We start from the raw sequence: 13,829 nt of genomic DNA on the forward strand, positions 1-13,829 counted from the left end.
AACTGTTACTTTAATACTTTTACTTATGTAGATTTTTTCATGTGATACTTTTACTACTGTATATATTTGAATTTTTTGGCATGAGATTCAACTATTGTTTAAAAAAAAAATAATACTTGGGAAGTAGCTGAAGAGGCTGCCAGAAATATATTTTCTGAACATTATTTTTGATTTTATTTTTAAGTTTTGTGGTGCAGTTCCTCTTTCATTTGGAGAAATTCAGAAAATACTCAGAACAAATACTTGACTAAAAACAAAGCATCAGGAAATTTGGGCTTTAAACTGCACATGGGCAAACATTCTGCCTTTACTCTACTAGAGAGCTGTAAAAAAAAAAAAAAATATTCAAGTAGAAGTACAACAGAGCAAAAAAAAAAAAAAGAAAGAAAAAGAAAAAAATAGAAATTGTGAAAAATTAAATAAATTGTGAAAAATAGAAAACCCTGCTCTTATAGTGAGTGCAAATGTGATTTTTCTTCTCAAATTGGACTTATATTAATGAACAAACATTGCTAAATAAAGAAATAAAAAAATAATTCAATAAAGAAAGGAAGAAAGAAAGAAAGAAAGAAAGAAGAACGCTGTTTGTAGTTATATGTCATGTTTTTATAATCCAGTGCGTAAAATGCGTAAAATGCGTAAAAGTGAGACCAGACCACAGTCTCCGATTGGCCCATGAAACTCTCTGTTTTCGTCCTTGTTGTTTTATTTTGAAGCTCCAGGCGGAAGCAGCTCGTCTCTGTCTGACTCTGTTGTGCTGAGGGTTTTTCTGGTGTTTTACGCACAGACTCCGCGGACAGGACACAGACTCCACGCGCTTCAGGTAAAAAATGTCCTGAAAGACTTTAATGTTTCTCTTATTTAAATGCGCATTAGAGTCTGGAGCTGACAAAGTTTGTGAATGTTTGTGATGAAGCTGTTTCCTCTGGAGTGTGACCTGTTGTGCCTTTAGTGCGCAGTGGATCAGCGCGTTATAGACGCGTGATTGTAACGAGGCTCGATTTATGTGGATCAATTCAGTTTGTACGGGGCCCCGCAGAGGACAGAAAGAAGAATAATTACAAAATAAAAAACATTATTATCTTCAGGGAACGAGATATTATCTTTTTAATTAATTAATTAATTAATGTTTGGGATAATGCATGTTAATGAACAGACATGATTCAACATGAACAACACACGGATTTAGACAAAGGATCATTTCAATCCTTTGTCCCAAAGGGCTGGGGTCACTAAGGGTCAACATGAAAACTGCACATTACACTCATGAGGGAACGAGATCTTTTCTCGAGGGAATGAGATATTACCTTGAGGAAACGATATATTATTTTGAGGGAACAATCATTTCTATATAAATATTTTCACAAGCTCACAGGATATTTAACTTAAAAAAGTAAAAATAATATCTTGTTCCCTCGTGATAATGAAGTCGTTCTCTCATGTGGGATTGTGCTCGTGGCATTAATATTATATTTTGTAAGTGTCCTGAGCTGGGTTCCGTAGTTTCTTGCATCAAACACACTTCACTTGAAACCCTGTGCGGCGCATGCGTGTTTCGGTCGTTTCAGTCGTTTCGTTCGTTTCGTTCGTTTGCTGAGTGTTTCTCTCCCTCCTCACTCCGGCTCTGGGAGCTGAAATGCTGAGCCGGTCTCTGGGGAGAGCAGAGCAATCAGCAGAGAGCCGGCTTCTGTCAGACCAGCGATGATGCTCACGAGGGAGAGGTGTGGATGGAGAGAGGAGGGGCTGGATATGAGGATGAATGAACTGCCCCATCCTGCTTATGGTGCAGCGGGACGGAGGGAGGGAGAGGGGGATGGATGATGACAGGGAGGGAGAGAAGGGGAGATAGTAAAGGAAGACGGATGCCCCTGTAAGTGAGATTGTGTGTGTGTTTAATCGGAGCCAGTCAGTGAACGAAAGGTCAGATAGATGGATTTATGGAGCCGTCCAGCGCCTCACGGCAACAACTCAGACGTCCCGGCAAACGGCAGAGATTAAAGACGAGCGAGGAGGAAGACGGTGGGACATTAAAGGAAAACACCCCCGTTTAGCAACTGCTGATGATGCGCTGGCCTACACGGACGTACGCAGAAATATGGGGGCCTGGGATAGAAGCTTCACACGGGCCCCCTTTAATAGGACTGTAGGGACCGGGACAACAGGCCTATATGTCCCTCCTGTCCACTTGTTGTTTCCTCACAAACAGTTTCATTCACACACGTTTAACGCACAAAAAAACCTGCATATTTAGCCTGAGTTCTTCTCTCAGACCATAAACGCCCCGTTCCACCTCGTGATGTCATCGTGTGGCGATACAGGAAGTGCTCCGTCGTGTTTTTAAACTCCACGCACCTTCATTTCTAGAATCATTTAGATCATTTCAGTCCCCGGAATTGCCGCTTATCTCGACTGAACTAAAGGTAAAATGTAGCCGTTAAAAGCTTGAAAACCGCCACTTGATGACATCACAAGGTGGAACGGAGCCTTTTGAGCTTTGGGGATGGAGACAGACTAATAATAAAGTGTGACTCAAACATGTGTGAATGAAAAAACGCAACTCCAGGTCTGTTTTTGAGGAGGGAACAGCGTTAAGACACGACTTAAAGCTACAAGAGTCAGTTTTGTGTCGTATCGCACTTTTAACTTTAGAATCACACGTGTGCGTTTGTTTTTCTGTGGCCTGTTCTCACCTTCTCAGAGTAAGTTAAGTTGTGTTTACAGGTCAAAGCGTCGTGCACAGCTGCATTATTCTAGAAGTAGTTGTTTCGATTGTGAAAAGCCTGTGATAATGAGATTTTTCTGACTCAGATGAAGCCAAAGTGATGCCGCTCCATAGTGTCCTGAGGAAGTATATTTACACACAAAATAGTTTAGATTTTAATTTTTTTGTGTCTGTGTAATCCCCCAGTCGTCCAGGTCTGATCCGTAGCCAAAGACGAAGTTTAAATCTAAATTTTTTTGTATATATATATTTTTTTTTAGATATTCGCTTCATTCATAAATAAAGAAAATACATCAGTGTTATAATGTTTTTAGTCAAAAGCTCTAAATATAAATGTTTTTTCTGATACTTTGATGGAATTCCTGCTTTTTCCTGAGTTTTAAAACCCATTTTTTGGCACATGACATGTTTCAGAGTCTGTGTATCATCTAGAAGCACGTATTTGTTTACCAGACTAGTTTACAATGACCTCAGTAATCGATCAGTTGTGCTTAATCAATTCACTTTTTTCTTGTCTTCATCTTTTAGCCTAAAAAACAACTCAGTCATTTTGCTGTTTGCTGTTGTACATTTTATATAAACTCTGGATAGCAGCCAAAATTCTCTAGGATGTTAATAACCAAGTAAAATCATTGTGAATTAAATAAGAAAAAAAATAAGTGAAACGTGCGGTGGGTTCGTCTTTGACACTCGGATCCTGAAACGCACAAAGAACCGGCTCTTTGCCTTTTACCTGATTCTATAGACACAGACGTGACCTTTGTGAGCGCCGCTGCAGTGGTGCATTGTTTCCCTGTTATCCGCCTTTTTTCTACAACAACCGAAGCATCTGTCATGTTGTAATGTGTAAACAGCCACGCATACTCTGGCCACTAGAGGTCAGTATAAGAACATGTGTTTTTTTAATAAACAAGGCTGAGTTTGTTATTCACAGACAGAAAAAAAATGAAATTAAGGAATATTAAGAGCTAAAAAGAATGTTAATATAAATGTTTGCATGATAAATAGATAAAAATATGTTTATTGTTTAGTTTGGTTTGATTAAAAGTTTGGTAGGTGTCAATCAAAGACTAACACCGTGCAGTTTGTGAGGATTTTTCTAAACTAAAAACTTTACAAAGCAGCATTTTAAGCAGATTCATGACAGAAAATAAGTTTTTTTTTTGCTAAAGCGTAAATGAAATTATTATTAGACCATATTATACTGAAATGACACATGCACATTACATAAAAATGTGGTTTTTTGTTTTAAATTAGTTTATTTGTTGCTAAATCCCCAAACATTCCCACTCTCTAAATGTCTTTTTGTTTTTTGGTGTTTTTTTTTTTGGCCTTTTTGTCTGCACAGATGGCTTTAGCCCGGGAGCCAGGACCGCAGATCCAGGAGCAGAGGGATGCAGCGGATCAGAATTTTGATTACATGTTTAAACTGTTGATCATCGGTAACAGTAGCGTGGGCAAAACCTCCTTCCTCTTCAGATACGCCGACGATTCTTTCACTCCGGCTTTTATCAGCACCGTGGGCATCGACTTCAAAGTCAAGACCATCTACCGCAACGACAAGAAGGTCAAGCTCCAGATCTGGGTAAGAGGAAAGAATACAAAGATTTTATTTTACGACAGGAAAAAGGGGGCGGAGACTCGGGCGCCTGGTTGAGTCAGAGACGGATGTTTGTTCAGTGCGAGAGTCGGGAAGAGAAAAACCTGGAAAACTGGTTTATAGAGAAGAGGAACTGTAATACATTTGAGTTAGTTTTGTTTTGTGTGCAGAAGAAAACGTTGTAATTATGCAGTTTTATTTGAATTTACTACAAATATTTATTATATACAAGAAAAAAAAAAACTGTTATCTGGTCCGTGGCTTTGTTTTTAATGGAATTTTTTGCTTGTTTTGTGTTGTGTCAGCTCACGTGTTACGCAACAGAGACATCGTTAAAAAGATAACAAGAGCACACTATGACAAAGCCTTTTTAACAGGGCCGTTCCCAGCTTTTAGGGGGCCCGAAGCTGAACAAAAACAAATGTTGCAGCAGCAGATATTTAGCTTCTATAGATATAAAAACAAATGTAAGTGTTTTAGAGGGATATTTAAGCAGCTGCAAACACACAAGCCATGATATATTATTTTCAGTATAAATGTATGAGCTCTTGGGGGCCCCCTGCTGGACTCGGGGCCCTAAGCAGCTGCTCAGTCTGATTATAGTCTGGACCGGCCCTGTTTTTTTTACTCATATCTGGCTGTCAACACACGCGCTATGGGTCAAATCTGTTTTTAAGATCCAACATTTTATTGTCATTGTCAACGAAAACGACAAAATTACGTTTAGAAAGTCACAGACACTGCGAGAGTTTTGGTTTTAGCCCAGAAATGAATCTTTGTGCTTCAATACAGTCGACAGTAGCTCAGCTGGTAGAGCGTTTGTCCACTGATCCAATGGTTTAGCTGTGCAATTCCAGCTCCCACCGATGAATACTGTCATTTTGTCCTTGGGCAAGACACTTAACCCGTTTTCGATGACTAGTTCCTTGATGTAAACGGCTTTGAGAGACTCGAAGGTGGAAAAGCGCTGTATAAAAATGTAATAATTCACCATTTACCGCAGCTTTACATCAAAATACTATGATATTTATACATTTATACACATATACTTTGCTCATTCTGATGTTTTCCAAAGGTTTTTTTTAAATAAAGGACTCTCTCTCATACAGTTTTATACCAAATACTGACAAAGACTTAAATGTAAACATGCGTGTGAATGTTTTTTCCTTGATGCAAAGCGTTTTAAGGTGGAAAAGTGCTGTATAAAACCATAACCACTGCCCATGTGACTAGTACATGTCTCTTCTTGACTCCTACACACGTATTGTTGAATTTTTACACGTATAATTCAACTAAAACTTCTCGCATTTAAACAGAATGACGCTCTCCCAAACGCTTAAACGCAGGCCTGTCCCTCAGCGTCCCCCGCAGACTCTTGTGTTTCAAAGCAGTTTGTTAAATCGCCATTACACAACGCCGCTCGCTCGCCCTGGCTCTCGCGGCCTCGGCCTCTCGCGCTCCGCCGCCTGTCGAGGTCCTCGCGTAGACTCATTTTTCTCGCTCTACGGTTAATGACAGTTGATGTTTTACATGGTCCCCTGACGCCGGGTTCATGAAAGATGCATGGATTTAGGCTGCAGGGCTAAATGTGCTTCCTGCTCCGACCGAGGCTCAGATCTGTGACTGAACGAGAAACGAGCAGCAAACCCACAGCACTGGCCCCAGATCAAACTCGCACACGTTTGGAGCTGATGTTTTCTTCACACTGTTCACTCTCTGCGCTTGTGCGGAGCCGAGACTGTTGCCATATTCATTTTGTTGCAATAAACTCGACTGTGATGATGTCGTACTCCCAGATTCGGGGCGTGAGTCGTTGATTACATTGCACTTTGTTATGAAAAATGCAAAAGGTAAACGCACAAACACTGAATCTGATCATTTCTCTCACTGATTAGACTCTAGTCCAGAGGTGGGCAAACTGTTTGACACACAGGCCACAATGGTTTCTAAAGTTTGGCAGAGGGGCGGGGCCAGGATATATATTTATATTACACTAGAGATTTGGCCTATAACATGTAGCAAAGCATGAATATGAAAGGCTCATTGTACAAAGTGTTTTCCAAATGCATTAGTAAAAATCTGTAAATTAGCTGCCAACCCCTGAGCCGCAGTCGCCCGTTCCTGCGTTGACTTCTTGCTAGCGTAGTTAGCGTAGCAAAGTGACGGCTGATATTTTACTCTTTGAAAACAACAAGTTTCTAGACACACAGCCTTTGATCGGACTTCAGTAAAAAATATTTTGTTGTCCACTCCGTATTGAACACGGCGCTCACGATCCACTTTTCTTTTCTTTGATAAACTCATTTTTGCAGAACGTCTGATAAGAGAATAAGAGAGTAACACGTGAACACGGCTGATGTAGCTGAAGGGCGGCCTCTTTTGGGGAAACGTTGGCATTACAGGGGAGAGGTCATTTTGGTCACGTTTGGTGGGCCGGATTAATAAATCCAACGGGCCGTGCGTGGCCCCTGGGCCGTAGTTTGCCCATGTCTGCTCTAGACCTCACTGTCCTCACACAACACAAATCTGTGTCTGTATTAAATATTATTGTCCTATAGAACGTTGTGATATCGTCTGAAATGCAGTAGCAGACTCGTCCTATCTGTGTATAAACGTTCAAATACTGAGCTCTACTTCCTATTTCTACTTCCTTCCATCTATTTTTCAACGCATCAGTTTAATCAGGAACTCCCAGGCTTCCCCACCCCAGACACTTCCTCCAGCTCCTCCGGGTGTGACCCCCGAGACGTTCCTGAGACGTTCCTGGGTCTCCTCCTGGTGGGACATCCCTGCAACACCTCCCCTACTTCAATTAATCCTTCATTAATTAAGCAGAGAACTCCCAGTACTAGACCGTGTGTGTGTGTGTGTGGGGTGTGTGTGTGTGTGTGTGTGTGTGGGGGTGTGTGTGTGTGTGTGTCAGTAGTAAACTTGTAGTAGTAAACCTCTCCAAAAGTTAAGTTAACCATTAACTCCCATTAGTAAAAATAAGTACATTATAAATATTTATTGGCTCATTTTACTTCACATAATCAGCTGAGGTTATTCTGGTAAATACTTGAGGAGTGACGTCATGTTCTATTACACAGAGTGTCCAAGTTTTTATCTTGAATGAGTGAATGGTTACGACACCGTCTCAAGGTCTGCTGACATTCACGTCACTTTGATTTTTTTATGGTTTAATTTATGTTTTTACAGTTTGGGTCATGTTTTTGCACTTTGATTCATGTTTTCACAGTTTGGTTCATGAGTTTCAGTTTAGTTCACGTTTTTACATTTTGATTCATGTTTTTACAGTTATGACAGTTTGGTTCATGTTTAGTTCATGTTTTTAAAGTCTGATTCATGTTTTTACAGGTTAATTCATGTTTGGTTCATGCTTTTACACTTTGACTCATATTTTTACACTTTTGTTCATGTTTTTACACTTTGGTTCATGTGTTTTACAGTTTAGTTCAAGTTTTTACATTTTGATTCATGTTTTCACACTTTGGTTCATGTTTTTACAGTTTGGTTTATGTTTTTACAGTTTGATTCATGTTTTTACACTTTGACTCATGTTTTTACAGTCTGATTCATGTGTTTTTACAGTCTGGTTCATGTTTTTACAGTTTACTTCATATATGGTTTATGTTTTTACAGTCTAACTCATGTTTTTACAGTCTGACTCATGTTTTTACAGTCTGACGCATGTTTTTACAGTCTGATTCACGTGTTTTTACAGTCTAACTCATGTTTTTACAGTCTGACTCATGTTTTTACAGTCTGACTCATGTTTTTACAGTCTGATTCACGTGTTTTTACAGTCTAACTCATGTTTTTACAGTCTGACTCATGTTTTTACAGTCTAACTCATGTTTTTACAGTCTGGTTCATGTGTTTTTACAGTTTACTTCATATGTGGTCTATGTTTTTACAGTCTAACTCATGTTTTTACAGTCTAATTCACATGTTTTACAGTCTGTTTCACGTGTTTTTACAGTCTGATTCACATGTTTTACAGTCTGGTTCATGTTTTTACAGTCTGACTCATGTTTTTACAGTCTGATTCACATGTTTTACAGTCTGGTTCATGTTTTTACAGTCTGACTCATGTTTTTACAGTCTGATTCACATGTTTTACAGTCTGGTTCATGTTTTTACAGTCTGACTCATGTTTTTACAGTCAGATTCACGTGTTTTTACAGTCTAACTCATGTTTTTACAGTCTGATTCACGTGTTTTTACAGTCTAATTCACGTGTTTTTACAGTCTGATTCACATGTTTTTACAGTCTGGTTCATGTTTTTACAGTCTGATTCACGTGTTTTTACAGTCTGTTTCACGTGTTTTTACAGTCTGATTCACATGTTTTACAGTCTGACTCATGTTTTTACAGTCTGACTCATGTTTTTACAGTCTGATTCACATGTTTTACAGTCTGATTCACATGTTTTACAGTCTGGTTCATGTTTTTACAGTCTGACTCATGTTTTTACAGTCTGATTCACATGTTTTACAGTCTGGTTCATGTTTTTACAGTCTGACTCATGTTTTTACAGTCTGATTCACATGTTTTACAGTCTGGTTCATGTTTTTACAGTCTGACTCATGTTTTTACAGTCTGATTCACATGTTTTACAGTCTGGTTCATGCGTTGCAGGACACGGCGGGGCAGGAGCGTTACCGCACCATCACCACGGCCTATTACAGAGGAGCCATGGGCTTCCTGCTCATGTATGACATCACCAACCAGGACTCGTTCTGTGTGGTGCAGGACTGGTGAGACGCCTTTAAAGTGTGTGTGTTTAGAGCTGTGTGTGTTTTTAGAGCTGTGTGTGTGTTTAGAGCTGTGTGTGTTTTAGAGCTGTGTGTGTTTTAGAGCTGTGTGTGTTTTTAGAGCTGTGTGTGTTTTTAGAGCTGTGTGTGTTTTTAGAGCTGTGTGTGTTTGTTTTAAACGCCACGCCCGGTTTGTGAGTATTAAACACAGCTGGTCACCAAGTTTTAAATAGAACAAAATACACACATTACAGTCAAAAAAATGTGTTTGGTAAAAGTCATGAAATCAAGTCTTAAAATAAAAAAAACGTAAATATAAAATGAAAACAGATCATAAACTGGATCACAAATATCAGGCTATAGAGAAATCCACAGCATCTGAAGTTTTAAAGTTTTTAAAAATATATTTGGAAATGCTCAAGGTATCAGAAAAAATATAAAGACGTTTTACTTTTGAAATATAAATCGTCTTCACAAGAAACAACCTATGGAGCCCGGCATAGGACATTTGCAAAATATAATATTACGTGAACGCGAGATAATATCACGTTCCCACACGAGATTATCTTGAGGAAACGACTTAATTATCACAAGGGAACAATTATTTTAACAATTATTACAATTATTTTTATGTTTTAAGTTGAATATCTCGTGCGCTTGTGAAAATATATGTAAAGAAATTATTATGTTCCCTCAAGATAATTATGTCATTTTCTCAAGATAATTATGTCGTTCTCTCAAGATAATTATGTCATTTTCTCAAGATAATTATGTCGTTCTCAAGATAATTATGTAATTTTCTCAAGATAATTATGTCGTTCTCAAGATAATGTCTCGCTCTCTCAAGATAATTATGTCGTTTTCTCAAGATAATTATGTCGTTCTCAAGATAATATCTCGCTCTCTCAAGATAATTATGTAATTTTCTCAAGATAATATCTCGTTTTCTCAAGATAATTATGTCGCTCTCAAGATAATTATGTCGTTCTCAAGATAATTATGTCGTTCTCAAGATAATTATGTCGTTCTCTCAAGATAATATCTCGTTTTCTCAAGATAATTATGTCGTTCTCAAGATAATTATGTCGTTCTCAAGATAATTGTGTCGTTCCTTCAAGATATTATTTTTTGTGTTTTGAAACTATTCTTCTTCTTTGTGTCATCTGCGGGGCTCCGTACACCTCAACATTGTCAGTGCAAATTTAATTTTTGTTTGACATTGTATAATCCCTTTTTAAATATTTTTTTCCATATAAAGTTATGTTTGTGTTTCCCAGGGCGACGCAGATTAAAACCTACTCATGGGACAACGCGCAGGTGGTGCTGGTCGGCAACAAACTGGACTTAGAGGAGGACAGACAGGTTCCCACAGAGGACGCTCGGAGGCTGGCCACGGAGCTAGGTCACTCTTTTATCACTCTTTTATCACTCTGAAAACACACACTCTTCCTGCTTAATCATTAACCGCCCGTTTGACCGCTCGTGTTTTGACTTCTGTAGGTTTTTTGTTCTTCGAGGCGAGCGCCAAAGACAACATCAACGTGAAGCAGGTCTTTGACAGTCTGGTGGACGTCATCTGTGAGAAGATGAACGTGAACGTGAACGGAGACGCCGGGAACACGTCGGCGAACCTCAACCCGGACCCAAATCGAGGGTCTCAGACGGGCTGTTTATGCTGACGGCCACGGGCGAAAGACTGTGCATGTCACAAATACAATAACACAGTGAATGTTTCTCTGCGTTAAAGCTACTATCTGGCACTTTATTTGAGGGTTTTCACCAGTAGATGGCAGATGTGAAGCCTGTTCCTCCTCCCGTCACCTGGGCTTTGTTCAGACTCACCTGTGCAAACAGCAGTAACACAGACAGCATCTAGTGGTGAAATGCGAGAATACAACCGCGGCTCTATTTATTTTTATTTATTTATCTTTATTTATACAAAGGAGCCCAATGAGAGCACTTGGGTTCTCCTTTTTCATGGACGCCCTGTTTAAAATGCAATACAAAAAGAAAAAACACAGTACAACTAATCACAGTAGCATGCTAGCTAGCTCACTATGTCTCAAAGCTAACAGTCACTTTTATTAAAATCGGTTGATTAAAATTCTAAATAATTACGGTAAAGACTACGTAATAGTTTTTAAATGTAGAATACTTGAGTTTGTGGTGTTTTAATGTTTCTTATGCCTGGATATTTGTGGATATTATGCCTCCGAATTAGCATTAGCGTTAGCATTGAACATGTCTCGTGTTTCCCCTGGTGAAGTTTTCATTTTATTTGTGTCGTTTTTAACATGTTTTTTGTGACATCCACCTGCAGCTCCCTGTCCACTGTCTGACCCTAACCCCCTAAAACCCTTAACCTCTGACCTCTGACCCCTAATCCACCTGCAGCTCTTTGTCCACTGCCTGATGTAATGTAAAATAAATGCAGCTGCTTTTTAATTTAGTTAATTAACAGTTTTTAGTCATACGTTTTATTTTTTCTTTGTCGTGGGCCACATAAAATAACACTTAACCTCTGACCTCTGACCCCTGACCCACCTGCAGCTCCCTGTCCACTGCCTCATCTTTAAATATTTTTACTCTTTTTCTCAAAACTAACAGTCACTTTTATTAAAATCAGAAAACATAAAATAAACAACCTATTAAAATTCTAAATAATTACTTAATATAATAATAATTAAAGACTACACAATAGTTTTTAAATGTAGAATACTTAAGTTTGTGCTGTTTTAATGTTTATAACGCATCAAAATTAGCATTAGCGTTAGCATTGAGGCACAAACATGTCTTTTGTGTCCTCTGGCGAAGTTTTCATTTTATTTGTGTAGTTTTTAACATTTATTTAACATTTATTTGTGTAGTTTTTAGCATTTTCAGTGCAGCTCCCTGTCCACTGTCTGACCCCAAACTCCTAACTCCTAACCTCTGACCTCTGACCCCTGACCTCTAACCCACCTGCATCTCCCTGTCCACTGCCTCATCTTTTCTTTAAATATTTACTAATTTTCCCGTGACTCTGCAAAAAACCTCACAGAGATAAACTTGTACAGGAAGCAGTGTCGCTAACGGTGCGGTTGCCGGGCGTCGTCGTGCACGGAGCATGTTACAGATGGTAGCTTTAATGCATCACTACAGACACCAAAGAATGGACATGTGCCTTATGTTTTTGCTGCAGTGGGAAGAGACGTCAAAAGTCAAAAGTATTAAAAAAAATATGTGCAATTATCATCCAGCATCGTCCATTTGCAACTTTTATGTTCTGTGTACATGGTCCCTAAATAAATAAATGTATAAATATAGAAGTAAATAAAAAAACCTTTGCAAAAATGAGAGAAAACTCCAGATATGTGGCTCGTGAGGCTTTAGAGTTGGGTTTAGTTGCGATGTGGCGTCCTCTTGTGTCCGTCGTTATAACTGCATCACTGTGAGTCTGTGAACATGCTGATGGTTTTTATTTTATTCTGTTTAAGTGTTTGTTTGTTTGTTGTTTATACGTTTTGCCTGGAGTTTATCGATGTGTAACGTTTAAACTGAAGTTGGCGAGAATCCAAATGTGTCTTTCTCTTAAATAAATGTGAAAAGGTGTAAGCTTAAAATTAAAAATTAACTTTATTCACAAGACTTCCTCCTTCCCCGATGGAAAACCTTTGTAACCGTCTGAACCGTCTGTGTGTTAAAGAATTACGTTCACAAATATCTCCACTTCAAACCCTCCCTGAATCCTAATCTCTTAATGAAGCTGTTACGAAGCCTGAGTCATTCATAATAAAAATGTGCGTGTGATTCCTCCGTCATCCACACCAAAATACATTTTATTTACACAAATGGGTAAGTGCCATTTGAATAAGTCCTCACTCTGTATAGTCACATTTTCAATAGCCAAATGTATTTTACTACTATGCAAATATAACTTCCTCTCTTCTTGATAAAACCCATTCCAGAATATTACACAAAAGTGACTTTTGTTGAGGTTTAAGTCGTGTTTTAATTCGCACATGTTTGAGTCACACTTTTATCATTAGTCTGTAACATCTACAAAACTCAAAATGCTCCGTTCCACCTTGTGATGTCATCAAGTGGTAGTTTTAAAGTTGACAGCTCCTTTTACGCTTTAATTAGCCTTAAAGGACACGTGCGAGGCTATTATTCTAATCTATGTTATAATGAGCAAAAACAGACCCGGAGTTGTGTTTTATGGACTCATGTTAGTCCTGGTTTAGTCCTGGTTTAGTCCTGGTTTAGTCCTGGTTTAGACCTGGTTTAGTCCTGGTTTAGTCCTGGTTTAGTCCTGGTTTAGTCCTGGTTTAGTCCTGGTTTAGACCTGGGTTAGTCCTGGGTTAGTCCTGGTTTAGTTTTGGTTTAGTCCTGGTTTAGTCCTGGTTTAGTCCTGGTTTAGTCCTGGTTTAGTCCTGGTTTAGTCCTGGTTTAGTTTTGGTTTAGTTCAGTAGTAGATCAGCAATTCCAGGGCTGAAATAATCTAAATGATTCTATAAATGAAGGTGTGTGGAGTTTAAAAACACAGTGGAGCACTTCCTGTATCGCCACACGATGACATCACAAGGTGGAACAGAGTGTTTTTCTTCAGTTTGAGAGAAGAACTCAGCCCAAATCTGCAGGGTTTGTGTGTTAAACATGTGTAAATGAAACAAAACACAACTCCAGGTCTGTTTGTGACGAGGAAACGACATCAGAAAACAGCGTAACACGAGCCTTTTAAAGTTAATCAAAGTGTAATTGGCCTCG

General features: G+C 38.8%; 1 protein-coding gene across 1 annotated transcript; it reads left to right on the forward strand.

The window, feature by feature from the left end:
- The first annotated feature begins 757 nt into the window (after positions 1-757).
- On the forward strand, positions 758-11,059 carry rab3da (RAB3D, member RAS oncogene family, a). The gene is made up of 5 exons (XM_033972708.2): positions 758-823; positions 4,071-4,307; positions 8,965-9,083; positions 10,358-10,482; positions 10,581-11,059. The coding sequence occupies exons 2-5, from the start codon at positions 4,071-4,073 to the stop codon at positions 10,757-10,759; spliced, it is 660 nt and encodes a 219-aa protein (XP_033828599.1). The 5' UTR covers positions 758-823; the 3' UTR covers positions 10,760-11,059.
- Positions 11,060-13,829: the final 2,770 nt, after the last annotated feature.

Source organism: Periophthalmus magnuspinnatus, chromosome 1 (genome assembly GCF_009829125.3).
Source record: "Periophthalmus magnuspinnatus isolate fPerMag1 chromosome 1, fPerMag1.2.pri, whole genome shotgun sequence".
Taxonomy (NCBI): Eukaryota; Metazoa; Chordata; class Actinopteri; order Gobiiformes; family Gobiidae; genus Periophthalmus; species Periophthalmus magnuspinnatus.